The sequence below is a fragment of the Tympanuchus pallidicinctus genome, unplaced genomic scaffold (assembly GCF_026119805.1).
Source record: "Tympanuchus pallidicinctus isolate F22 unplaced genomic scaffold, pur_lepc_1.0 scaffold5, whole genome shotgun sequence".
NCBI lineage: Eukaryota > Metazoa > Chordata > Aves > Galliformes > Phasianidae > Tympanuchus > Tympanuchus pallidicinctus.
Window position 1 is genome coordinate 55,177,608 of NW_026294769.1, and position 20,203 is coordinate 55,197,810.

Here is a 20,203-nt window from a genome sequence, read left to right on the forward strand (position 1 = left end):
CTCTGGATTCTCCTGCTCTCTGCCTGCTCTGTCCTCCATCCCCATTGCCTTCCCAGTCCTTCTCTGACTATACAACCTTTCTCCTCTGAAGTGGGGTCATGCTCTTGTCTTTCTCCACAGTGGCCATGGAGAGTTCAGACAGAATTCCATTGGAGATCATGGATCTGTGTAGATCACCCTTTCTACACAGTAGATCCTAACTGCTCTGAAAGCCCCCCAAGGCACACTGCAATCACATCCCCAAGCTTGGGTTGGAGCAGTGTCCTCCCAGCTGCTCGGCTGCTAAAAGATGGCAGTGGGACAGCCAAGGGACACCAGCGCTGAAGACAACCTTGCTTGGAGCAGTGGCTGCTCTTGCTTCAGTGTTGTGTTTTTTTTAATAAACTACTGTTCATGAGACATTCTAACAGTAATGGCCTCGATTCAGGAGATCTTTAAAAACAGTGGTAAAACACACACTGAGTGTGTGACGTCACCATATAGAGAAGGTGGGACACTTGCTTGGGCAGCACCCTGTTTGGGTAGTGATGAGCTCAAGCATACATTGAAGTACTTCTCTGGATGATATCCCATAGATACATGCCCTTTTGCAGAGCTTTCAATGCCACAGTATGGTGCATTTTCCCTCAATTTCCTTGTGTTTGAGAACCTTCAGTCCCTTCTTTAGAAGACCCCAACTTTGCTCAGAAATGCAGTGTTCCATCAGCAAGGTCTGTCTGGGCATCCCAGGGATGAGTATGCCCAGGAACAGTTGGCGCTTATTCAGAATATCCATTATTGTGTTCTTCTTCAAATCTGGTGCCACAAACAATTGAGAGAGCATGCAGGGATTAATACATGCGTTGCACACAGCTGTATGTGATGATTTGCATATGCTTGCACTGTGGTCGCAATACTCTGAAAGCCCCCGAAGTGCTCTGTATTGCCCTGGTTTATAACAGAATTGGATGCAGTTGAGACACGGAGATTGCATGCTGAAAGCAGGAAACACACGTGCAGGGTGGGTAAAGGGGATTACAGCACACAAGAGTTGAACAGAACAGCCTTGGTTTCAGAGCATCGTGCTAGCATAAACAAATCAGTGCTCAGCCCACAGCTGTATCAGTGACCATATGTATTCTGCTCACTCAAAACTGCAAATACCCTTCTGGGCTTTGCTGTTGTTTGCTGACCTTCACCCCGCAGCACTAACCCCGTCTGTACAAACTGAGCTGCTCACTGGGCTGCAAAAAGTCCTCAGAAGGATGCAAAGTTATTTGATGTAAGCGACAGAACAAGATGCACGGGCCCCATTCTCAGCTTGCCTTGGAGTTCTTACATCTTAAGTGAGTTACAAGGCAGGAGAACAAATGCGCAACGGCATTTCTTAAGCCAATGTACGGTTTCTGTGCTGTATTCCCTTCAGATTTCTCCCACTAACATTTGGCTCTGAGGTTGCCAGCCTGACGAGCCCCCCAGCCGCGGCCAGCTGCCGAATTTCACCGGTGCCCAGCCCCTCATTTCCAGCAGCGAAGGGCACAGACCCGCCCGGGGCTCTGCAATCCTTGAGGTCCCGTCGGGCTGCAGCCCGCTGTCCCCTCAGTGTACGGGATTGCCTCCGCGATGAATCGCGGCGATGTTATGCGGGGCTGGGACGGGTGATGCCGAGCGGGTGTTGCGGAAGCCCGCGGAGCTCCTAAGCTCCTGCCTCTACGGGCGGTCGTGAAACCCTCTCGCCTTGAGCGGGCTGTTAAAAACAACAACAAATATCAATCGGAATGAAGCAGGGGACCAGTGAGACACCGAGAAGCACCAGCGGAATCGGATGGCAGATCGACGGACGGTCACTTTTTCTTTAAAATATATAAGTGTTTTAAATAAAAAATAAAATAGTAATAACAAACCCACGGCGCGCAGCCCGAGAACCTGCAGGCACCGGCCGGACTATCGGGGTAGAACCTCCTGTAAGAAACTCAGCCCCGGCCCCGACGCACCGCTCCTCCCGCCCCACTGCAGCCTGGGGCAGCCCCCGGCGGCTCCGCACGGTGCCGGGAAGCGGCGAGGAAGCGGCAGGGCAGCTCCCGGGGCGGGGGCGAAGGTGCCCGCAGCGCCCGGAGCGCAGGGAGCGGTGAAGCTTTGCCCCGTGGTTACGCTGCTAGAGGAATCATTGAATATTAGTCTGAACGACGGCAACAGTTAATCCGTTCCTCGCCGCGGGAACAGCACCGCGCCGCTCCGTGCTGCCTTGCGTGGAACCTTGCGCTGGGGTTCCGTATTGCTCGGTACCTCCAGGGGGAGCTGCAGCACCGCGGGCCGCCGCCGGGCGCGGAGCTCAGGGCGGCCTCCGCAAACCGCGCTGCCGTCGGGGCCGGTCCCGAGCTTCGGACGGGGGAAGGCGCGGGGCGGGAGGGGCCTTCCGGGTGGGCGCGGGGCGGCGAGGCGGAGGTTTCTGGCATCCTCGACGTTCGACTCTCCTGGGTGCCTGCGGACGCAACCAGACCCCGGTGGAGCGGCCCCGACGGTGCCTCTCCACTGCCAGGAGCCGCGGGTCCCCTCGAGCTCCGGTGGCTGGGAGGTGCCCGGCCCCGCACCTGCAGCCCGCGGCCGCCGCGTCCCAGGCCGGGGCTGTCCGGAGCCGGAGAACTCTCGGGGCAGCGTGTGACCCCGCACTCGGTGCTTGCCCCGGGCCGGACTATCGGGGTAGTCTCGGGAGGTCTCTCTGAGCTGCCTCGTTCTCCTCTGCTATTCCGTTTGTTTTGAGGCTTTTTCGTTCTTGGAGGTTCGGTTTGGTTGGTTTGGTTCGCTTAGGTTCGTTGTGTGTTTTGTGCTTTTTCCCAACTAGCGTGGCTCATTTTAACTCGCTGTAAACACCCTGTAAATTGCTGAAAACTCGAAGTCCCCACACCGCAGCGGCCCTAAAGAGCCGCGGGAAGTGATCCAAGAGACCTGCGGACCCCGCGACAGTGTCAGTGTCAGTGACAGCGGCTCCGGTTCGACCGCCCCGCATAGCAAGCGCCGGGGATGGTTCCTTCTCCCCAAGCCCCGGCCCGGAGCGTCGCCGCTCTGCCCACAGCACGCTATCACTACGGGGCGGCGGGGCAGCAGCTGCGCGTTTTCGCGGTGGTTCTGTAGGAATGGGAACGAATCCCGGCCCGAGCGGCCGTCACGCCGCGGGGACTCTTCCAAAGTCGCCGCCGCCGGCTTCGTTCCCCCGTCTGTTTCCCGTTTTTGCGTGAAATAAGAAAAAGTTCCCAGCGCGGCCGTCGCGGGTGTCCCCTTTACTTCGGCGCGCTGAATTCATCGCCACGCACCGCGCCTGGAGACGTTCTCGGAGCTGTTCGCCTACACCATTCCTCCGTACAGCTTTTCATACCCCTCAGAGTCTCTCTCCGTTCTCCTCCCACGACACATCATGAATCCCCCCCGTTGGGGACCGAAGCAGCGCACAGACCAAGATAACGTTATTGCTAAAAACTCGGCCGAAATCCGCGCACCGCCGCTATCGGGGACAACGAACGCGACGCTCCTCGGCCCAGAACGCGCGGGGCGGCGGGGAGGCCCCGTTCAACGGCGAATTCCCCGCCGTGACCCCGACCCCCGCAGCCCTCCGCCCGCCCGGGTGCGGGCTGGATGCGGGGCACGGCGCGGCCCGGTACCTCCGCGCCGAACGCGTCTTTCGGCTGCTGAATGCCGGTTAAAAAGCGAAGCTGGGACTGGAAGGGGCGGCCGTGGGTGACCCCGATATGCGGGCCGCGGGCCCTCGGGAAGGAGCGTTACCTGCGGGCGCGCCTGCTCTCGGGGATCCACGCTCGGGACTTTGGGGGCTTTTCTCCTCCGCCGCGGTGCCCGCTTCAGGCTGCGAGGGGCACGGCGGGGGCGGATTGGGGGTCCGCGCCACGGGGCACGGCGAGGGGAGCGGGGCGGCGGGGAGCGGCGGAGGCCGCTGGGGGGGAGGGGAAATGTCACCTCAGGTAACGCGGGGGGCGGGGGGGAAGAGCTGCCCCTTCAAAGCCCAGTTGCTACCCAAACACAAGTAAACAGCGAGGCCGGCGCGGCGGGGCGGGCCGGGGGCGGGCCGTCGGGGCGCGCCGCGGGGTGGGCCTGCGGCGGGCGGGCGGGGACAGCTCTCCCCGCCACTCAGCGCTGTAAATGTGATGGACCGGGCAGGGGGCGGCTCAGAGCGCGCCGAGCCTCGCCGGGCTCGAAGGCAGCAGCGGGCTGCGGGCGGGAGGCGGCCGTCAGCGCCCGGCGCCCCGGGAGCGCCGCGGCCACAGCCCCCCCCGTTCTGCCCTGCCCTGCCCGGCCCGGCCCTGCCCGGCCCTCCCCGCCATGCCCCGGGCCCGCCGAGCCGCCCCGCTGTGGATCTAATGTCCCCGTGAAGGTGCCGGAGGCCCGGCAGGAGCTGCCCGCTGCGGTACGTGTGAGCGCTGCCCGTCGGCGCGGGTCGCTTTCAGTTCGAGGCTCAGCGCGGAGTCCCCTCCTTCCGTCCCCGGTCCCGGAGAGCCCGAGGAGGGCTTTGCCCGTGAGTTTTCCACGGGGCGGGACGGGGCCCCGCTCCGCGCTGAGCCCGGCGGTGGAGGGCCGCGATCTGGGCGTGGAGGCGGGGAGCGGGATCCGGGCCTGAAGGGATCCGGTCGGAAAGGCCGTGCGGGCAGGTGGGGAGCGGGCGTAGGGCGGCGGGATTCGGCCGGTGCGCGCTGTGCGGGAAAGGGAAAAGGAAGTGCCAAGGTTTAAGGAACATCCGTTTGGGGTTGGCTTTTCCCCCGTCGCCTCGTTGAAAGTAACCTCAAAATCCCGTTTGCGGGCCGTTTCGATCGGGTTTAATAAAGGTCCCTCCAAGGATGAACAGTGGCGTGTGTACCGTGGCCAGGCGACGGGTGCGGATCGAAAAGTTTAGGCGTTACAATGGGAATGGAGCTGGAAGTGTTGCGGACGGGCGATGAGCTCCGACCCTCGGCACCCAACGCGCGGGGCCGAGGGGCACCGGGCCGGACCCCCCGCAGTGCTGTGCCCGAGCCGGGTCCCGGCCCAGGAGCGCTGCCCCTGAGACTTCGCTTCGGCCCTGGGGGCCGCCGCAACCGGGGAGGGATTTTCCCCGCTCCGCGTTGAGTTGCACGGCAGATAGAGAATAAGAGCCAAAGCTGCGATATCTCTAAAAGACATCTTAAAAAAGACATCCTTAAAAATGAGTTCAGTTTATAAGAACTCTTAAAAAAAAAAAAAAAAAAAAAAAGAAAGAAAAAAAAGAAAAAGAAAAACGGAGCGGCTCTAAAGAGCGGCCGTGCCGATACCACAGCCCGCGATCCCGATACGGGAGCGAGCGATACGGGAGCCGGGCAGCAGCGTCGAACCGCGACCCGAAGGGAACGAAAACGGAGCGGGGAGCGGAGCGCTCGGGGCCGAACAAGGCCGGCGGGGGCAGTCAGGACAGAGAAAGGACAGGGAAGTGACAGAGCGGCGACTGAGAGACATCGCTCTCCCGGCCGTGCGTGCGCGGGGTCGGGCTGCGCGCTGGGAGCGCTTCCTGTATGCGCTGCTGAGTCTGAGGGCTGGTTTTGTAGTTTTTAATTTTGCTTTTATTCTTTATAATTGTTTTTGTAAATATTTGAAAATAATTACTTAAATAATTTTTTAAATAATGATTTTTATAACGATTTTTTACGTTTTCTTTTCGGAAGCCACGCGTTGCCCTCTGCCCGGCTCCCAGGAGGAGCCCTCGGCCCCGCCGCGCACAGGCCCCGTCGCTGCTTTCCGCTCCCCGTCTCGGGGCTGCCGCCGCGGACAGGAGCCCCTCCGTACGCACGGCCCCGGACCCCACTGGGGCCGCCCGAGGGCTGAGCCCGCTGCCCGCCGCGGGGCTGCCGGGAGGCCTCGGGTCGGGCTGTGTGGGGCGGCCGCGGCCATCTGGAAGGGATCTGAGCGCAAAGTGGATTTATTTAGGACCCGCGGGCGGGAGGTGGGGGGGGGCGAGGGGGAAGGGCGGGGGTGGGAGGTGTGCGTGCGTGTGGGGCAGGAACTGTTTTTCTCCCCCTCGATTATCTTGACAAATGACCCGGTGCCGAGGGAAGAAAAATAAGCACTGCGCGGGGAGCAGCGCCCGCCGCCCCCCGCCCCGCGCCTGGGTCGTCGGCCCTGGGGCTGCGGCGGGGCCGGGGCTGCGCGGAGTGGGGCAGAGCGCTGCGGCCGCGGGGAGCGGAGCTGCCCCGTCCGCGCGTCGCGCGATCAGCGCGCACTTCTGCACGCACCTGAAGGGCTTTTTCTTTTCAAATTGTTTTGCCCGAAGATTTTAGGATTTAGAAGGAAAAAAAAAAAAAGGGGGGGGGGGGGGTTATTTTTATTTTGTCTGGAGGGAGGGGGCGTCTCTAGGGGCGACCTTTTCGTTTTTCTCTCTTTCCCTCCCGCTTTCGTTTCGCGCTGCCCGCGCGCTGACGCTGCCCCGCTCTCTGCTCTCCCTCAGGACCTCGCCCCGCGCCGACGGCCCCGCGGAGCCCCGCCACGATGGGCAGCAAGGCGCTGCCGGCGCCCATCCCGCTGCACCCGTCCCTGCAGCTCACCAACTACTCCTTCCTCCAGGCCGTCAACACCTTCCCCGCGGCCGTGGACCAGCTGCAGGGGCTGTACGGGCTGAGCGCCGTGCAAACCATGCACATGAACCACTGGACGTTGGGCTACCCCGGCGTGCACGAGATCGCCCGCTCCGCCCTCACGGAGATGGCGGCCGCGCAGGGCCTGGTGGACTCGCGCTTCTCCTTCCCCGCGCTGCCCTTCGCCGCGCACCTCTTCCACCCCAAGCAGGGCGCCGCGGCCCACGTCCTCCCGGCGCTGCACAAGGAGCGGCCCCGCTTCGACTTCGCCAACCTGGCGGCGGCCGCCACGCAGGAGGACCCCCCGAAGGCAGGGGAGCTGGGCAAGCTGGGCCCCGGACTGCCGTCTCCCCTCTCGGGGCTCAGCAAGCTGTCCCCGGACAGGAAGCCGTCGCGGGGCCGTCTGCCCTCCAAGACGAAAAAGGAGTTCATCTGCAAGTTCTGCGGCCGCCACTTCACCAAGTCCTACAACCTGCTCATCCACGAGCGGACCCACACGGACGAGCGGCCCTACACCTGCGACATCTGCCACAAAGCGTTCCGGCGGCAGGACCACCTGCGGGACCACCGGTGGGTGGGCGGGCGGGCGGGCGGGGGGCGGAGGGGGCGGCTGCGCTCGGAGCCCCGCGGGGCGGGCGGCGGGAGCCTCCGCTACGCTCAGAGCTGAGCGGGCGGGAACCCCGCTTCTCCTCGGAGCCCCGCGGCCCCGGGGAGGGTCGGTCGAGAGCCCCGGTCCTCCTCAGAGCCCCGAGTCGGATCGTGCGGGAGCCCCGCGGGCAGCAGGACGGGCTGCCGCCGGCCTCGCGGCTCAGCGCGGCCCCGGGTGGGGAAGCGGGGCGGCGTGCGGATGCCGCGGGTGCCGCACGTCGGGCGGGAAAGAAGCGTCGGGGAGCACGGCCCGGCGCTCAGCCCGCGCTTGCCTTGCAGGTACATCCATTCCAAAGAGAAACCCTTCAAGTGCCAGGAGTGCGGGAAGGGCTTCTGCCAGTCCAGGACCCTGGCGGTCCACAAAACGCTGCACATGCAGGTGAGCCCCGCGCCGCCCGCCCTGCTCCGCGCGGCGCCTCCGGCCCGGCGCTGCCTCGGGGACGGGGAAGGGGCTCTGCGAGAGCCGGGCGGGAGGGGGACGGAGCCGCGCTTCGGGCGCTCTCCGCGCCGCGGCGTCGGGGCGGGTTTCGTTGTCGGGAGCGCGGCGCGGCGCGGGGCCGGGATCCATTCCCGACGCTTCAGCCGTGCGTTGTGGGATAGCGAGAAGCGCAGTGCTGCGCGAAGTCAGGTAGTTTGTAAAGGATTAATCCTTTGCTTGCTTCAAATCTGAACAGGAATCTCCACACAAATGCCCCACATGTGGAAGAACCTTTAATCAGAGAAGTAACCTGAAAACTCACCTTCTTACCCATACAGACATCAAGCCCTACAACTGTGAGCGGTGCGGCAAAGTGTTCAGGCGAAACTGTGATCTACGGCGGCACAGCCTGACGCACACCCCGCGGCAGGACTTCTGAGCGGCGCGGAGCCGCAGCTGAGCGCTGCGTTGCGGAGCCGCGGCCGTGCGCGGGGCCCCGGGGCGGCTCGTTGGCACCGCGCGTCCGCCAGAGCCGCCCCGACGTGGGGTTGGGGGGGCTGCAGGATCGGGCCCCTCTCGGCCGCCCTGCTCCTGTAGATATCGCGGCTCATTTTAGAGCTCTGTACAGAACCTGGTTTTAGTTTGTTCGTTTCGTTTCGTATCGTCGTGTCCGATGCACATTGATAACGGATCTGGGAGGTGAAGTATCTCTTAAAAATGTATTTCCAAATAAATCCCCCCCATTCCCTTTATTTTTTTTCCCTTTTATTTTTATTTTATTTTATTTTTTTTTAAATTTTCTTCCCCAAATACCTCCTGCCTGGTTGTATTATTCTCGGAGCATTTGGGCTTTTTTTTTCCCCGCTGTGTCGATGCAATGGCGAAGCATATTGAATAAATTTCCCTGTCGGGTCATTGTACTGTCACAACAATTTTGGTGATCGCTTTTGTTTGGCTGTTTCGCTGTTGCTTTTGTGTTATCTATTGTTAAGTAAAATGAAAGTGCCGGATTTCAGAGTTTATAGCTCTATTACTTAATACTACGAATGTCTAAATATTAACTTCTGTACTTTTATTATTTTCCCGGACGAAATACTTTTATTTTTTTCTAAAAAAGAAGAGAAAGAAAGAAATCTTCGCAAATAAACAGATCTGAGGAAATAACGCATAAAGCCGTTCTTACACCAAAGCGGCTTATTAGTAACTTATTTGCGATCAGCCCACTATTGTAAAAGTCATCCCGTCGTGGCGATTGCAGGAGACGGTCCCCTGCCATTAGACTTTGGCCACGGGCAATTCACCCGCGCAGACAGGGACTTTATCCTGCAGAAGACGATTCACTGCGGGCCGCCCGCGAACAAACAGAGCGGCGTGAACGCCGGCCCCTGCCCGGGGCTCGGCCCGCACGGCCCTGCGGACTGAGGGCCCGCGGAGCCCGCCACAGCGCCTGCAGCTTCCCGGGGACCCTCGCACCCTCCGCTGCATCCCCCTCCGCCCCGGCCGTGTGACCTCCCGCTCCCTCCTTCCCTCGGGGGCGGTGACCTTACTGTGTCCGCCGGAGCTCAGAGTTCCAGGCGCTGTTCTTTCCCAGGCTGAGGACACCTGTCCTGCCCTACTCCTCGCCCAGACTCCGATCCAGGTGGGGACAACCAGGAGAAACCGTCCCCAGTGAGCTGTGACCCAGGGCGGGATATCGTTCCCGCAAGGGTGGGCTCCGCTCCCAAGCTCCGCCGTGTCAGGGATCCGCGGCGGGCTCCCTGCTGGGGACAGGTGCCCTGCACTCAAAGCAGATGGATGCCCTTGGGGTGTCCTTCTCCCTATCCCTCCCAGGTCCTGCAGCAGAGAACCCTGTGAACGGAGTCAAACCCATCAGCACTTGGGCTGCAATTGGGTCACTGGGGCTGTAAATGTTGCGTTGTCTCTGTCTGCCACCCCACAGATGGCCCCACGCCCCATGTTCAGACCCACTCTGCCCCAGCTGGGGCAGTCAGGTTAGCTCCCATCCAGATGCAGCTCTGTGCTCAGCCGAATGTCCTGTGGTGGGCACAGGCTGGCTCTGCATCTGCTCCTGTCCAACAAGATGGGGAGGGAAAAAATAGTCCCTGCAAGCCAGAAATACTGCCTTGCTGGCTGGAGGACAGCAGCCCTTGTTAAAGTGAATTTAAAGGCCATCTGCTCCCTTCCTCTTCACACCCCAGACTGGGGGTATTGCTGGGACATTGCACCCCTGAAACACTCAATGCTGACGGCCTTTGCCCCTCATCCTCCCAGCACCCTTGTCCTCCCAGAGCTCCATGGGGCATCCCTTGTCCCTGCTCTGCAGGCATCTCCCCAGTACCACAGCTCTTTCCATTGGACTGATTTTTCTATTCCCAGTGCATTCCCACTCTCCAGTAGGTTACTTCCTCCGAGTTGCTGTTCCCTCATTGTTCTCTGAGTTCCTGTCCCCAGGCCTCTTGCATCCCCAGCTCTCAGCCCCGAGCACACAGTGGGGCTGGGATCACTGCTTGCAGAAGCACACTGTCAGGGTGCGTGTGGACTCACACTGCTCCCGGGCCAGGCTCTGTGTGCAGTTTGTTTGGAAAGAACTTAATCAGCTGAACGATATCAAAGGACTACATTAAAATGATTGCATATATCTAAAGTTCTATTTAATTGTTTGGGGTCTCTCTTCTAGCAGTCTCTGCCCAGAGCAGATGCAGGCTGTACGTTTATCTCCTCAGGATTACGAAGTTCAGCGGGCAGAACAAAGACCGAAGGGCTGAGCAGGGGCAGCGACAGCGATCTCCAGCAGCCAGTCCCTGGGCTGTGTTTTACACTGAAACCAGTAGCAATGATCTTAAAACATCAGAGGATGATTTAGGGTTTCTCCTTTAACATCCATATATTTTCCTATGGTACTGACATGCCTCATTCACTTTTAAAAGATTATCTCTTGTTGGGAAATTTCAAAGACAGCTATAAAAGGTAGTTACAATGTATATATGGTTCATTGTTTTTAGAGCTGTTGGGAAGAGAAACAGGTTCTGTACAGCTATCTCTGGGGCAGGGCTGGTTTTCCTACAGCCATAAAGTGCCATCCTGCATTTCCCAATGCAAACACTAACTGCAATAACAGCCCTGTTACTGCAGCGTAGTTCTGGAGCTCTGTTCCAGCACACTGCCACTTCTCCCCAAGCACCTGCCCCTCTCCTCTACCTGTCCCTCTGCCTCTCATTGTCCCTTTACTTCCTCTTCTTTTTGCCCCTGTTCTGGCACTGCTTGCTCTGCCCCTTTGGCCACGTTATGGACAGCAGGCAGCTGTGCTGGGCAGCAAACAGGAGGGGAGAGAACACAGCAGGTAATAAGATACTGCGGCCATAAGCTCTATTTTGGAGGAAATATCAAACAAAAAAATTATAGTCCTTGGAGTTACATCTGCTAGAAGAGCTCTCTGCACATTAGATGCTGGGATGAGTGCTGTTGCAGCTGACGGCAGAGTGGCTCCGTTCAGCAATGTGTGCAGATTCTTTTCTGCATGGGCTTCTCCCACACAGCACCCATTGCCCACACGACTCCACACCAACCCTCCTATGGCAGCATAGCCTTTGCTGGCAGCACATCTACTGTGTCTGTCCCACCTCAGCAATACAGAGTCACACAGAACCCTAGAACAGCTGAGGCTGGCAGGGCTTTCAGGGTCCACTTGGCCCAGCCCCCGCTCCACCTGGGATATCTGGATAGTCTGGAGCAGGGGAACCAGGCCCACATCCAGGCAATGTTTGGATATCTCCAGGGAAGAGATCCCACAATCAAACACTGCCCAGATCTAAATGGGGACAACTTAGTAGTGCCACATGCACAGCACTATTTGAATGAGTTCACCTCCTGTGAGAAGATCATGTCCCAGTCTGCAATTCATTGAACTCCCTCCCATTCCCTTCCATTTGTGAACCCACCCTTTCCAGCCTTGTTGCCTCCTTCAGCTCCAAGCTCCAACAAGTTCCCCTTCCTTCTCTTGCACACATCTCTCAGTCTTCCTCTTTCCTGCTCTCCCCAGTGGATGCCACATCCCAGTGGAGTGAGTGTGCGTGACTGCAGGTCCCTCAGGCAAACCCAGGCCACTACAGTGATACCAGCTCTGGCACAAAGCCATCAGCATGGTCCCGTGATCCTGCAGGTCAAGAAGAGAGAAGCTTTGAGGTGAAGAAGAAACACTGAGTGCGAGCCTGCAGTGTCAGGATGGAGTCAGGCAGCCAGGCTTCACTGGTGGGGCAGAAGTCCCAGCAGTTCTGTGCTCATAGTTTTACAGCCACATGCACGTTTTCATGTGTAGAAGGGTGACTTCGTTTGCCAGCTATGTTTCACAATGTTCAGGCTAATGCAGCTTTTATATTAATACCATGCTATGTTTCCAGCTTATGGTGCCTTCTCACAGCATCTCTTTTCCTCTCTGCTTACAGGAGCTCTTACAGCTTCCTTTCCTATTTATAAAAGTATAATCAAGACAAACAAGAGGTATCTATTAAGCCAAACAGCTATTTTGTTGAAGTTACTAAATTACTTAGACCCAAAAACATTTGTTTATATATAAGGGGATGGCAACTGCATAAAGCATGCATTTTAATCTCAATTTAAAAAAATCCGGTGCAGCTGTTTATTCATGAAACTTTGCAGTAAAGCTTTAAGACTGTGGAACAAGACATTCAAAAACCTTTATTCCAAGAGAATAAAAAAAATGAGAGGTGTAGGCTTCCCTCTTCCTCCCCAGGATGCTGAGCACCACTAGCAGGGTGCAGTATGCAGGCAAGTGGGATTTTCTGATGAGCAGAGCATGGCCTGAAGGTCCCAGCACAGTGGCCTCACACCTCCATCCCCATGTGGCTAAATGGGGTCGTGCATAGCTGCCTGTCCTGGTGAAAGCACAGTGCTGTCGGTGGAATGCTGCTTCTCCTTTTGTCAGCGCAGGGATGAAACCGAGTATAGATGGACTTTAGTCAGCAAGGAAGGCACTGGGCAGTGCCCTGGCCATGCAGGAGCATCTAAGCCAATTTCCAGGCCTTGGTGGCCCATCTGTCACTGCCGTGCTCTTAGTGCGACTGGGCAACAGGATGGTTTCTTTTTCCCTGAAATTCTCCTTGGATCCAGAGAGTGGCTCCATCGCCTCACAGGGCTGCAGGCTGATCTGGGAGAAGGCTTCAAACCCCACTTCTTGTGCTTCCCCTCTGTACAGAAGTGCCCTGGCCTTGTGGCTTTGAGAAGGAGCCAAGTCACCTTGCATAGAGCAGAGGGATCCAGCGCCCTGCACTCTGCCTCACCCTCCATAGTGCCCCAGCTCCTGCTCTTTGGCATTTGGTTGCACCACAGCTCTCTTGTGAGGGCTGTCCTACATGTTAGGGCATTCTGGAGACCTTCATCAGAAGAAGGAGGCTGATTGATTGATTGATCGATTGTCTATTTTTCAAGCTCAAGAGGAAGTAAGATCTTTTTCCCCCCCCTTTTTCCTCCGAGGTTATTTATGAGGCATTGTCTCTGACACTGCCAGCTGACATCCTTTGGCGTCACCGCCTGCGAAGATGCCTCAAGGTGTGTCAGTCGCACTTCATGTCAGTGTGCCTAGATGCACCTCCTTGGCTGCGATTGAAAGGTACAGTTTCTAAATCTCCCAGTGACCCATTTTGCATGGATCACTGGTGTGCTAGAATGTAGCTGTTCCTTCCCGTCGTGTTAATGCAAGTTCACCCATGTTCAAAGCAGGCACGTGCCATGCTGCACACATGGGGAGAGCTCGTGCTCGAATCTCTGTGCAAAACCAGCACGGTCGCTCCAGGTTTGGTAATCTCAGCACAAGTTATGTGTGTTCAGAGCTTTTTATTTAACCCTTGTAAATGCTTTGATTTGATAAACAGAGACAGACAGCTGGCTTATGTTAATGTGGAACTCCGTGGAGGTTCAGCAACCAGTAAGCAGAGCAAGTGCTCCCAGGGCAGCGGGATCCCTCCTGCTGGGGGCTGGCGTGTGTGGCAATGCCCAGCGCCCAGCTGTGAGAGGGGACAGGGCTGCATCACCTGCACACTCAGCACCGCCTCAGACACAGGCTGCTGCTGCCTGCCCCTGCAGCCAGGCCTGGGACTGCGACGATGAGCACTCCCAGCACAACCCCGAGGCACTGTGCTGTGCAGGCCTGTCTGCTTCTATGCCAGGCCAGCGAGAAGGGCATCAGGAAGACAAAGTCTCAGGGGCATTTCTAGAAGGCCCTGAAGCTCGGCTGTGATGGCAGATGGGATTCAGAGGCTGATCTTCGGCTTCGGGGCCTGCTCAGGCTGCCCATGGGGCAATGCGAGACGGCTTAACTGCAGGCTGCCCCTGGTTTTCAGCTTGATTTCAAAACCACCTGGCTGGGGTACAAGGTAAACAGCACTGGATCCAGGCCAGGAGCTGGTTCTGCTGGGCTGAATCATGCCACTGTGCAAGCGCTTGGTGTCTCTGCCTCTTGCTTTCAGGCTGCGCTGTCAAAGTGGTGGCAGCTGAGAGATCTGGTCCTGTGCTGAACAGCCAGGGTATGGACTGCCACACAGCAACCCCAGGGAAGCCAGAAAGCTTCCAAGGAGATTTCAGTGACAAATATGGCAAAATGAATCCGTGTGGATGAGTCAGAACCTTTCCATATTCTTTCACCGTGTGCCCATTATCCCCTAATTCTCTTTTACAGAGAAGTGGGTCTTGAAATTAATGCTGTGGAAAGAGGCATGTGGCAGCTCATCCCATCACGTCATGCTCTTTCTAAGCTACAACCATGTCTTTGTCACGCTTTTTGTTTTTAACTGCCATTTCAAAAATGAAAAATTTTCTAACTGAACAGCTCTTCAATGGTTCAGCTATGGTCAACTCCAGTGTTTTCAAGCCTCATTCATCTAGTTAAATAAAAGCAAACAAACAAACAAACAAACTCCAGACACGCAACATTTTAAATGGAAAATTGCATAGCATTGCAGTCGCATGTTCCTGTTCTTTCATGGGGCACAATGGGCTCATTTCCCTGAAATCAAACAATAAATGACAAATGAGTTGCAATTATGATACAGAAGCTTGGGCTGTAGCTGAAGACCTTGCTGCGTTTGTCAAAGTGTGGTTCTTGAGATGCAACATTTGTTTGTTTTACTTAAAGAGAGTTTTCTAACTGGGAAGCAAGGATACGGGCACACAAACAAGTTACTGCAGGGAAAACTGGGAGTGTGAAAGTTCAGCAGCTCAGCTACTGCCAAGAAACTTCTCTCACGTATTCTTTAACCCCCTCATAAATACAAACTAGCTTCCCCTATCCCACCCAAAGGATGAAATGCCTAGCTTTCTCTAGCAGGCCCTGCTAGGTATGAGAAAGTGTTTGGGAACTCAGGGTCCAAGAGCAGCCCAACTGTGGACAGATGCTACCTTGCCCTGCAGTAGGCTGTTGGCTGCTCCATGCTCTGAGGCACAACCAGTTAACTTCCCCCAAAGTCCCACAGCGACGTCCCGATTCAGGTGAGAGAGCAGCGGGTGCTTCCTGGCTCCCCGGCCTTTGCCCCGCAGCCACTTGTGCACAGCAACCCGGTCTGACTGAAATTCTTCAGGTTCCAGCAACAGGAAATTGCAGATGAGAGAAAGCGCTGTAAAGTGCAGTTATATGGTTTCAGTCGCAAGCTGTGAAAAGTAGCAGCTCCCCAAGCTATCAACCTTAACACTGCTGTTAATACTATATTTTTCTAATAGCATCAAGATCGATGGAGGATCAGGGCCTTGTTGTAGTAGACGTCCTACCAACAACTCTCCAAAAACTCTCATCCTACCTCAGTGCAGTTTGCAGCCAAGCATCCTAGCAAGTCCCCAAGCATGATGCAGTGCAACTTGTAATAAAGGGGGGGTGAGAAAAATTTATTTTAAAACCTGCCTCCCAGGGGCATTCTCTGCCAGGCAGCAGCTGAAGTGCCCTGGAATGCTCCTCACTGGCACTGATAGATGTAGTCAGTGGCTATAGGAGGAGAAATTGGTTTTTGGCTAGTGCATTATGCTTTTGGAGAGCCCCAGAGAAGGAGCTCCTTCTCATAGATGTGTGATTGGAGCAGAGGAAGAGAGAATGTCCCCGCCCCAACTAGATGGGCTTTCTACTGGCCCGACCCTGGGGTTGGACCAGAGGTCTTCCCCATGCTCCTTCCAACCTAAAGCACTCTTTGATTCTGTGGAGACTTGACAGTATTCCCATTTTCACAGCCTAGACAGCCTTTGTCAATCAACGAAGGCTGGTTGAGATGCTGACCTAACCTGCAGGTGAGGGGTGGAGGAGCAGGGCTCTCTTTGTGTGCTTTGACCCTTCTTGCTCCCCAGGGACAACAAGCCTTGTCCTGGGAGCGGACTGGTTCCAATATGGGGCTTTCCATCTTGATCCAGTTTGGATGGGTCAAGACATGTTGAGACATGCCCTTTCAATATGCTGCATTTTATTAAAAACAAAGTAGCTGTGGGCCAGATTGTAAAACTAGGTGGGCCTCATTTGTCTATCCCTACTGTAAGCCAATGAAACCTTCAACATATCCAAACTCTCACCTTTTTACCCATTTGAATGAAAAAGCATCACTAATAAAAGAAAATGACTCACCTAATGCTAAACCTGAGCTCTGCAGATCAGCTTTGATCAAATTCACTGACATTTGGATAACTGCGTTATTATAACTAAAACATCTTTTAAAGTTTTTTTTTTCTCCAGACGCTCATTCTTTAAACTTTGCTTTGATCACTGTGCATATCCTTTTCAGCAGAAATTTGTCCACAGAGGGTGAAGTTTTTTCATTTGTTTTTCATATGGATACTCTTTCCTTTGTTCGTATTTTAAATCAGTGAAGCTACCCTTCCAGCTAACCCTTATAATAAAAATGCGGCTACTGTGTGACTTTTAACAACTCATTTAACCCATCTGTGTCTCAGTATCCCTGAAAGCAGCCCAGGAATCTAACACGTATTTGGGTAATGAGGGTGATCATGAGGCTTAATTCGATGGTTTTTCTTTTGTAGCATAAAGCAGACATTTCACTGAGTCAAGTGGTAGTACTCCCTCACAGTGGCCCAACACTACCAACGTGCAATATGTTACAAAAGCAGTGTTGTGGGATACTGTATAAAAGAGTATTTCTTTCAGAAACAGCTTTTGAATTAGCCTAAACACTCCACTTTCCAAATAAGAGACGCAATCTGAGATGATTGAAATAAATGGAAGCAGGAATGTGTCAAGACAATTACAAATGAAAAGATTGAAATCAGTGGAGCTGGAAGGGCAAAAAACCATCTGTGTGTAAATATTTATCCATGCATTGAGCTCAGCTGCAAATGCTGAGGAAGACGAAGCTGGGCTTTTATTTTTCCTACGGTTAAAAAAAAAAAAATAAATTAAAATCACACATCTAACTATAAATTTTTGAGGCAATAAAATTCAGGTTATCATTAAGAAAAATATTTACAATTGATTTTCCCTTCTTGAGCAAGCAGGAAAACTATTACAAATGTGTTTTGCTAATTATTGTTTATCACCATTTAACCGCCCAGCTGGGTGAGGTAGATGCCAGTCCTTCGTTCACAAGGTGGGCAGCTGCCAGGCTTTGAGTCAAGGCAGTTCTTGTGGTGCTTTCTTATAACACGGGCAGAGCTCTTGTTCTGGCTTGTAACAGAGACGGATTAGCAGCAAGTAATCTTCAAAACTTTCAAGTCTAAAACTTCATCACCTTTTACCATATTGCAGAAAAAAAAGTAAATGTTTTCAAATGGCATCTGCTGGTGAGATTCTTCCTCTGTCTCATACCAAAGTGTGGCTTTTAAGGCTCGTACAGCTGCCTGTGCGGCCATTTTGCAGACACGTTTGCGTGTCATCCGATGGAGCGAGCTGTTAAACTCTGCAAAGCTTCTGTCACAAATAAAACTATTTATGAGCGCGCACATTTGCAAAGATCAGGCCCTGCGAACATGAGCTCCACATCAAGCTTCTTAGGGATTGTTTTCCCAAAACGCTTTGGGCTCAGGATCCCTATTAATGTAAATCTGCTTTAAACAGGAGATAGTCATTTTTTAACACAGACATCCTCTAATAATTTCATGATGTGGCTCATACCTTAATAGATAGCAGTTGCGATGCAGAGCTATCTGTGCAGCCCACAGTTGCAAAACATACTTGCGGTAATGAGAATTCTTGCCGACATGGAAAATTAATATTAAGAAAATTAATGTAAGGAAAATCTCTAATGGGTTTTTGTCTGCGTCTAACTCGATTTAGTGGTTAGCAGAAGGAAGAAATTTAGTACCAGGTGAGCAGTCAGCTCTCCAGAAACCATGCCAGGCTGACTGTGCTGAAGGCTTGCTGCTTTGTCCTAGCACATGGAGAGGAATCCCTGCTTTGCAAACGACAGCCTGGAACGCCTCACTCCGGATCAACCCCACAGTCTCAGCTGTCAGAACCTTGCCCACACAAAAAGCCCCTTGGCACGAGAGATTTTCATGTCGATGCCCTTTCTCTCAGTGGAAGTGTTTTCTAAGCTTAGAAGTCACAGCCAGGCAGGAAAGCAGATTCCTTCTCTGACCCGCGTACAAGTGACAGGGTGGAAAGAAGTATTATCTTTTTGTTAGCGGCATCTGTCAAATCCTCTGGCAAAACAGAAGCAGCAGTTATTCCAAAAAGACAGGCTGCCCGCTTGTTCAGTGTGCTTTTAAGCAGTACACTGTCACAACAAAGAGCATAATGTGGCCATTCGGCACACAGTGCCACGTTTGCTATGAGCTCTTGGTAAAGGCAGGGTTAATTAGCAGCCGGTGGTGTGCTGTCTGTGCCCTGGGTTTCTCTTGCACTGTATTTGAAGAAAGTCTGGTGCATTTTTCCCTTTTTGCCCATAGGAGGGTAGGTACTGCCCGCCCTACATTTTCTGAGGGCTGTGGATGTTTTGTACAGTGGAGGCGTGAGATATCTCAGAGGACAGGACAGAAATCAAGGAAGCAGAGAATTTTTGAAGAAATTTTTTTTTAGAAAATTAATTATTCTTCATCTACACAGTTTGAAATAGTGGGGTTTTTTTGTTTTTTTGTTTTTGTTGTTGTTGTTGGTGGTGGTTTTTTAGCTCCCACCTAAATTCCTTGAAAACAGAGAGAGAGGAAAGTTTCTTGGTAAGCACTGCGTGTTGTCTGCTACTTGTCAAAGACAGAGCATGCTCTGAACAAACCTCCAGAGCCCTCTCAAAAAGACACCAATTATGAGGAATGGTGGTGTTCCATTCACAAGGAACATTTTCTGCGAGTGTGCAAATAAAGTGAGCAGCACATCCAGCCCCCTTCTCTCCTTTATGCACACCACAGTGCTTTTCAGCATCAGCCCCAGCCCTACAGCTACCACTTTGCAGCAGATCTCACTGACAAAGCTGTAGCAGCTGACCAGCACCAGGCCCAGGACTGGGCCCTATCTTTCCAAAACCTTTCATTTCACCCTTTCATCCTTACAGCCCAAAGGAAGTGAAAAAATGAAAGTCAATTGCTTTCTGCACTTGTTTAAAATAAAACTGAAACAGATGCCAGAAGTCCCTTGAAAGTGAAAGATAATAATTATTTTTTAAGGCAGTGACATCGTTATTTGTTTTATTTTTTTTTTGAAAACCTCTGCTGCTCATCCTTTCATTGCTGGGAATGCGTGGAAACAGAGGACAAGTTCCACATTATCGCGTATGGTGAGAAGGAGCAGTGACGGTGAATGTGCTGTCATCCTGAAATCTCAATCAGTACATTTTTGTTTGGATTAATGATCTTCCAGGATTTGGATAGCTCGGTTTACCTCTATCAAAAATAAGATCTTCCACATAACTAATTTGGAGAACCTTCAGAATAGCAAGATGTAACATACATCATCGTCTCAGATCTTGGCAGCAGTTTGGTCATATTGTTCAAAACCAAAGGACTTAGAAACGTGAGTACTGGTGTCCATTCTATGATATTCACGCCCAGCTCGTGTATTTACATCCTTAAATATTTAACTTCATTTTGCAACATGTAGAAGATTTATTCATAATTAGTTCATATTTTAAAAGAAATCAAATATTGTATTTTTTTCCCCCTGGAAATCTGATACCATTAAAATCAACTTCTGTTTTCTATGTATTTTTATAAAGAGTAAATAATACATATGTATTTGGACACATATACGTTGACTGTCCTTTCCAAATACGTTGTTTAGTGATTAAAACAGTTGCATTCATTATCAATAACAAAACACAGGCTCGATCCAATCACAGTGCACTTTTCTGTCACATAAATGCAGATATTAACACTGTATATATTTGTACTTACCACACTACAGAAGAAAGTTTTCGTTCTAGCTTTCCAACTCTATACTCCTTTCCACTAGAAATGTAAACTATTTTGTCTCACTTAAGCACATCTCTTTTCCTTCAGAAAACTGCTTCTTACGTTCTCATAAAGCATTAGCAGAGCCATAGTAAGATAAAAATGTGCACGAGGAATAGATGACAAATGCTTTATCAAACAACAGATATCAAAGAGAATAGAGCACACTTCCCTTTTGCTACCTCCACCCGTA

At 53.5% G+C, this 20,203-nt stretch overlaps 1 protein-coding gene across 2 annotated transcripts; it reads left to right on the plus strand.

Annotated features, from left to right (window-relative positions):
• Positions 1-4,166: 4,166 nt before the first annotated feature.
• Positions 4,167-8,639, plus strand: OSR2 (odd-skipped related transciption factor 2). 2 transcript variants are annotated; one of them, XM_052704449.1, is made up of 4 exons: positions 4,167-4,393; positions 6,437-7,133; positions 7,491-7,590; positions 7,886-8,639. In XM_052704449.1, the coding sequence occupies exons 2-4, from the start codon at positions 6,478-6,480 to the stop codon at positions 8,066-8,068; spliced, it is 939 nt and encodes a 312-aa protein (XP_052560409.1). In that variant the 5' UTR covers positions 4,167-4,393; positions 6,437-6,477; the 3' UTR covers positions 8,069-8,639. The 2 variants fall into 2 exon arrangements, with proteins under 2 accessions (XP_052560409.1, XP_052560411.1); XM_052704451.1 differs by having other exon boundaries at positions 4,168-4,393; positions 7,968-8,639.
• Positions 8,640-20,203: the final 11,564 nt, after the last annotated feature.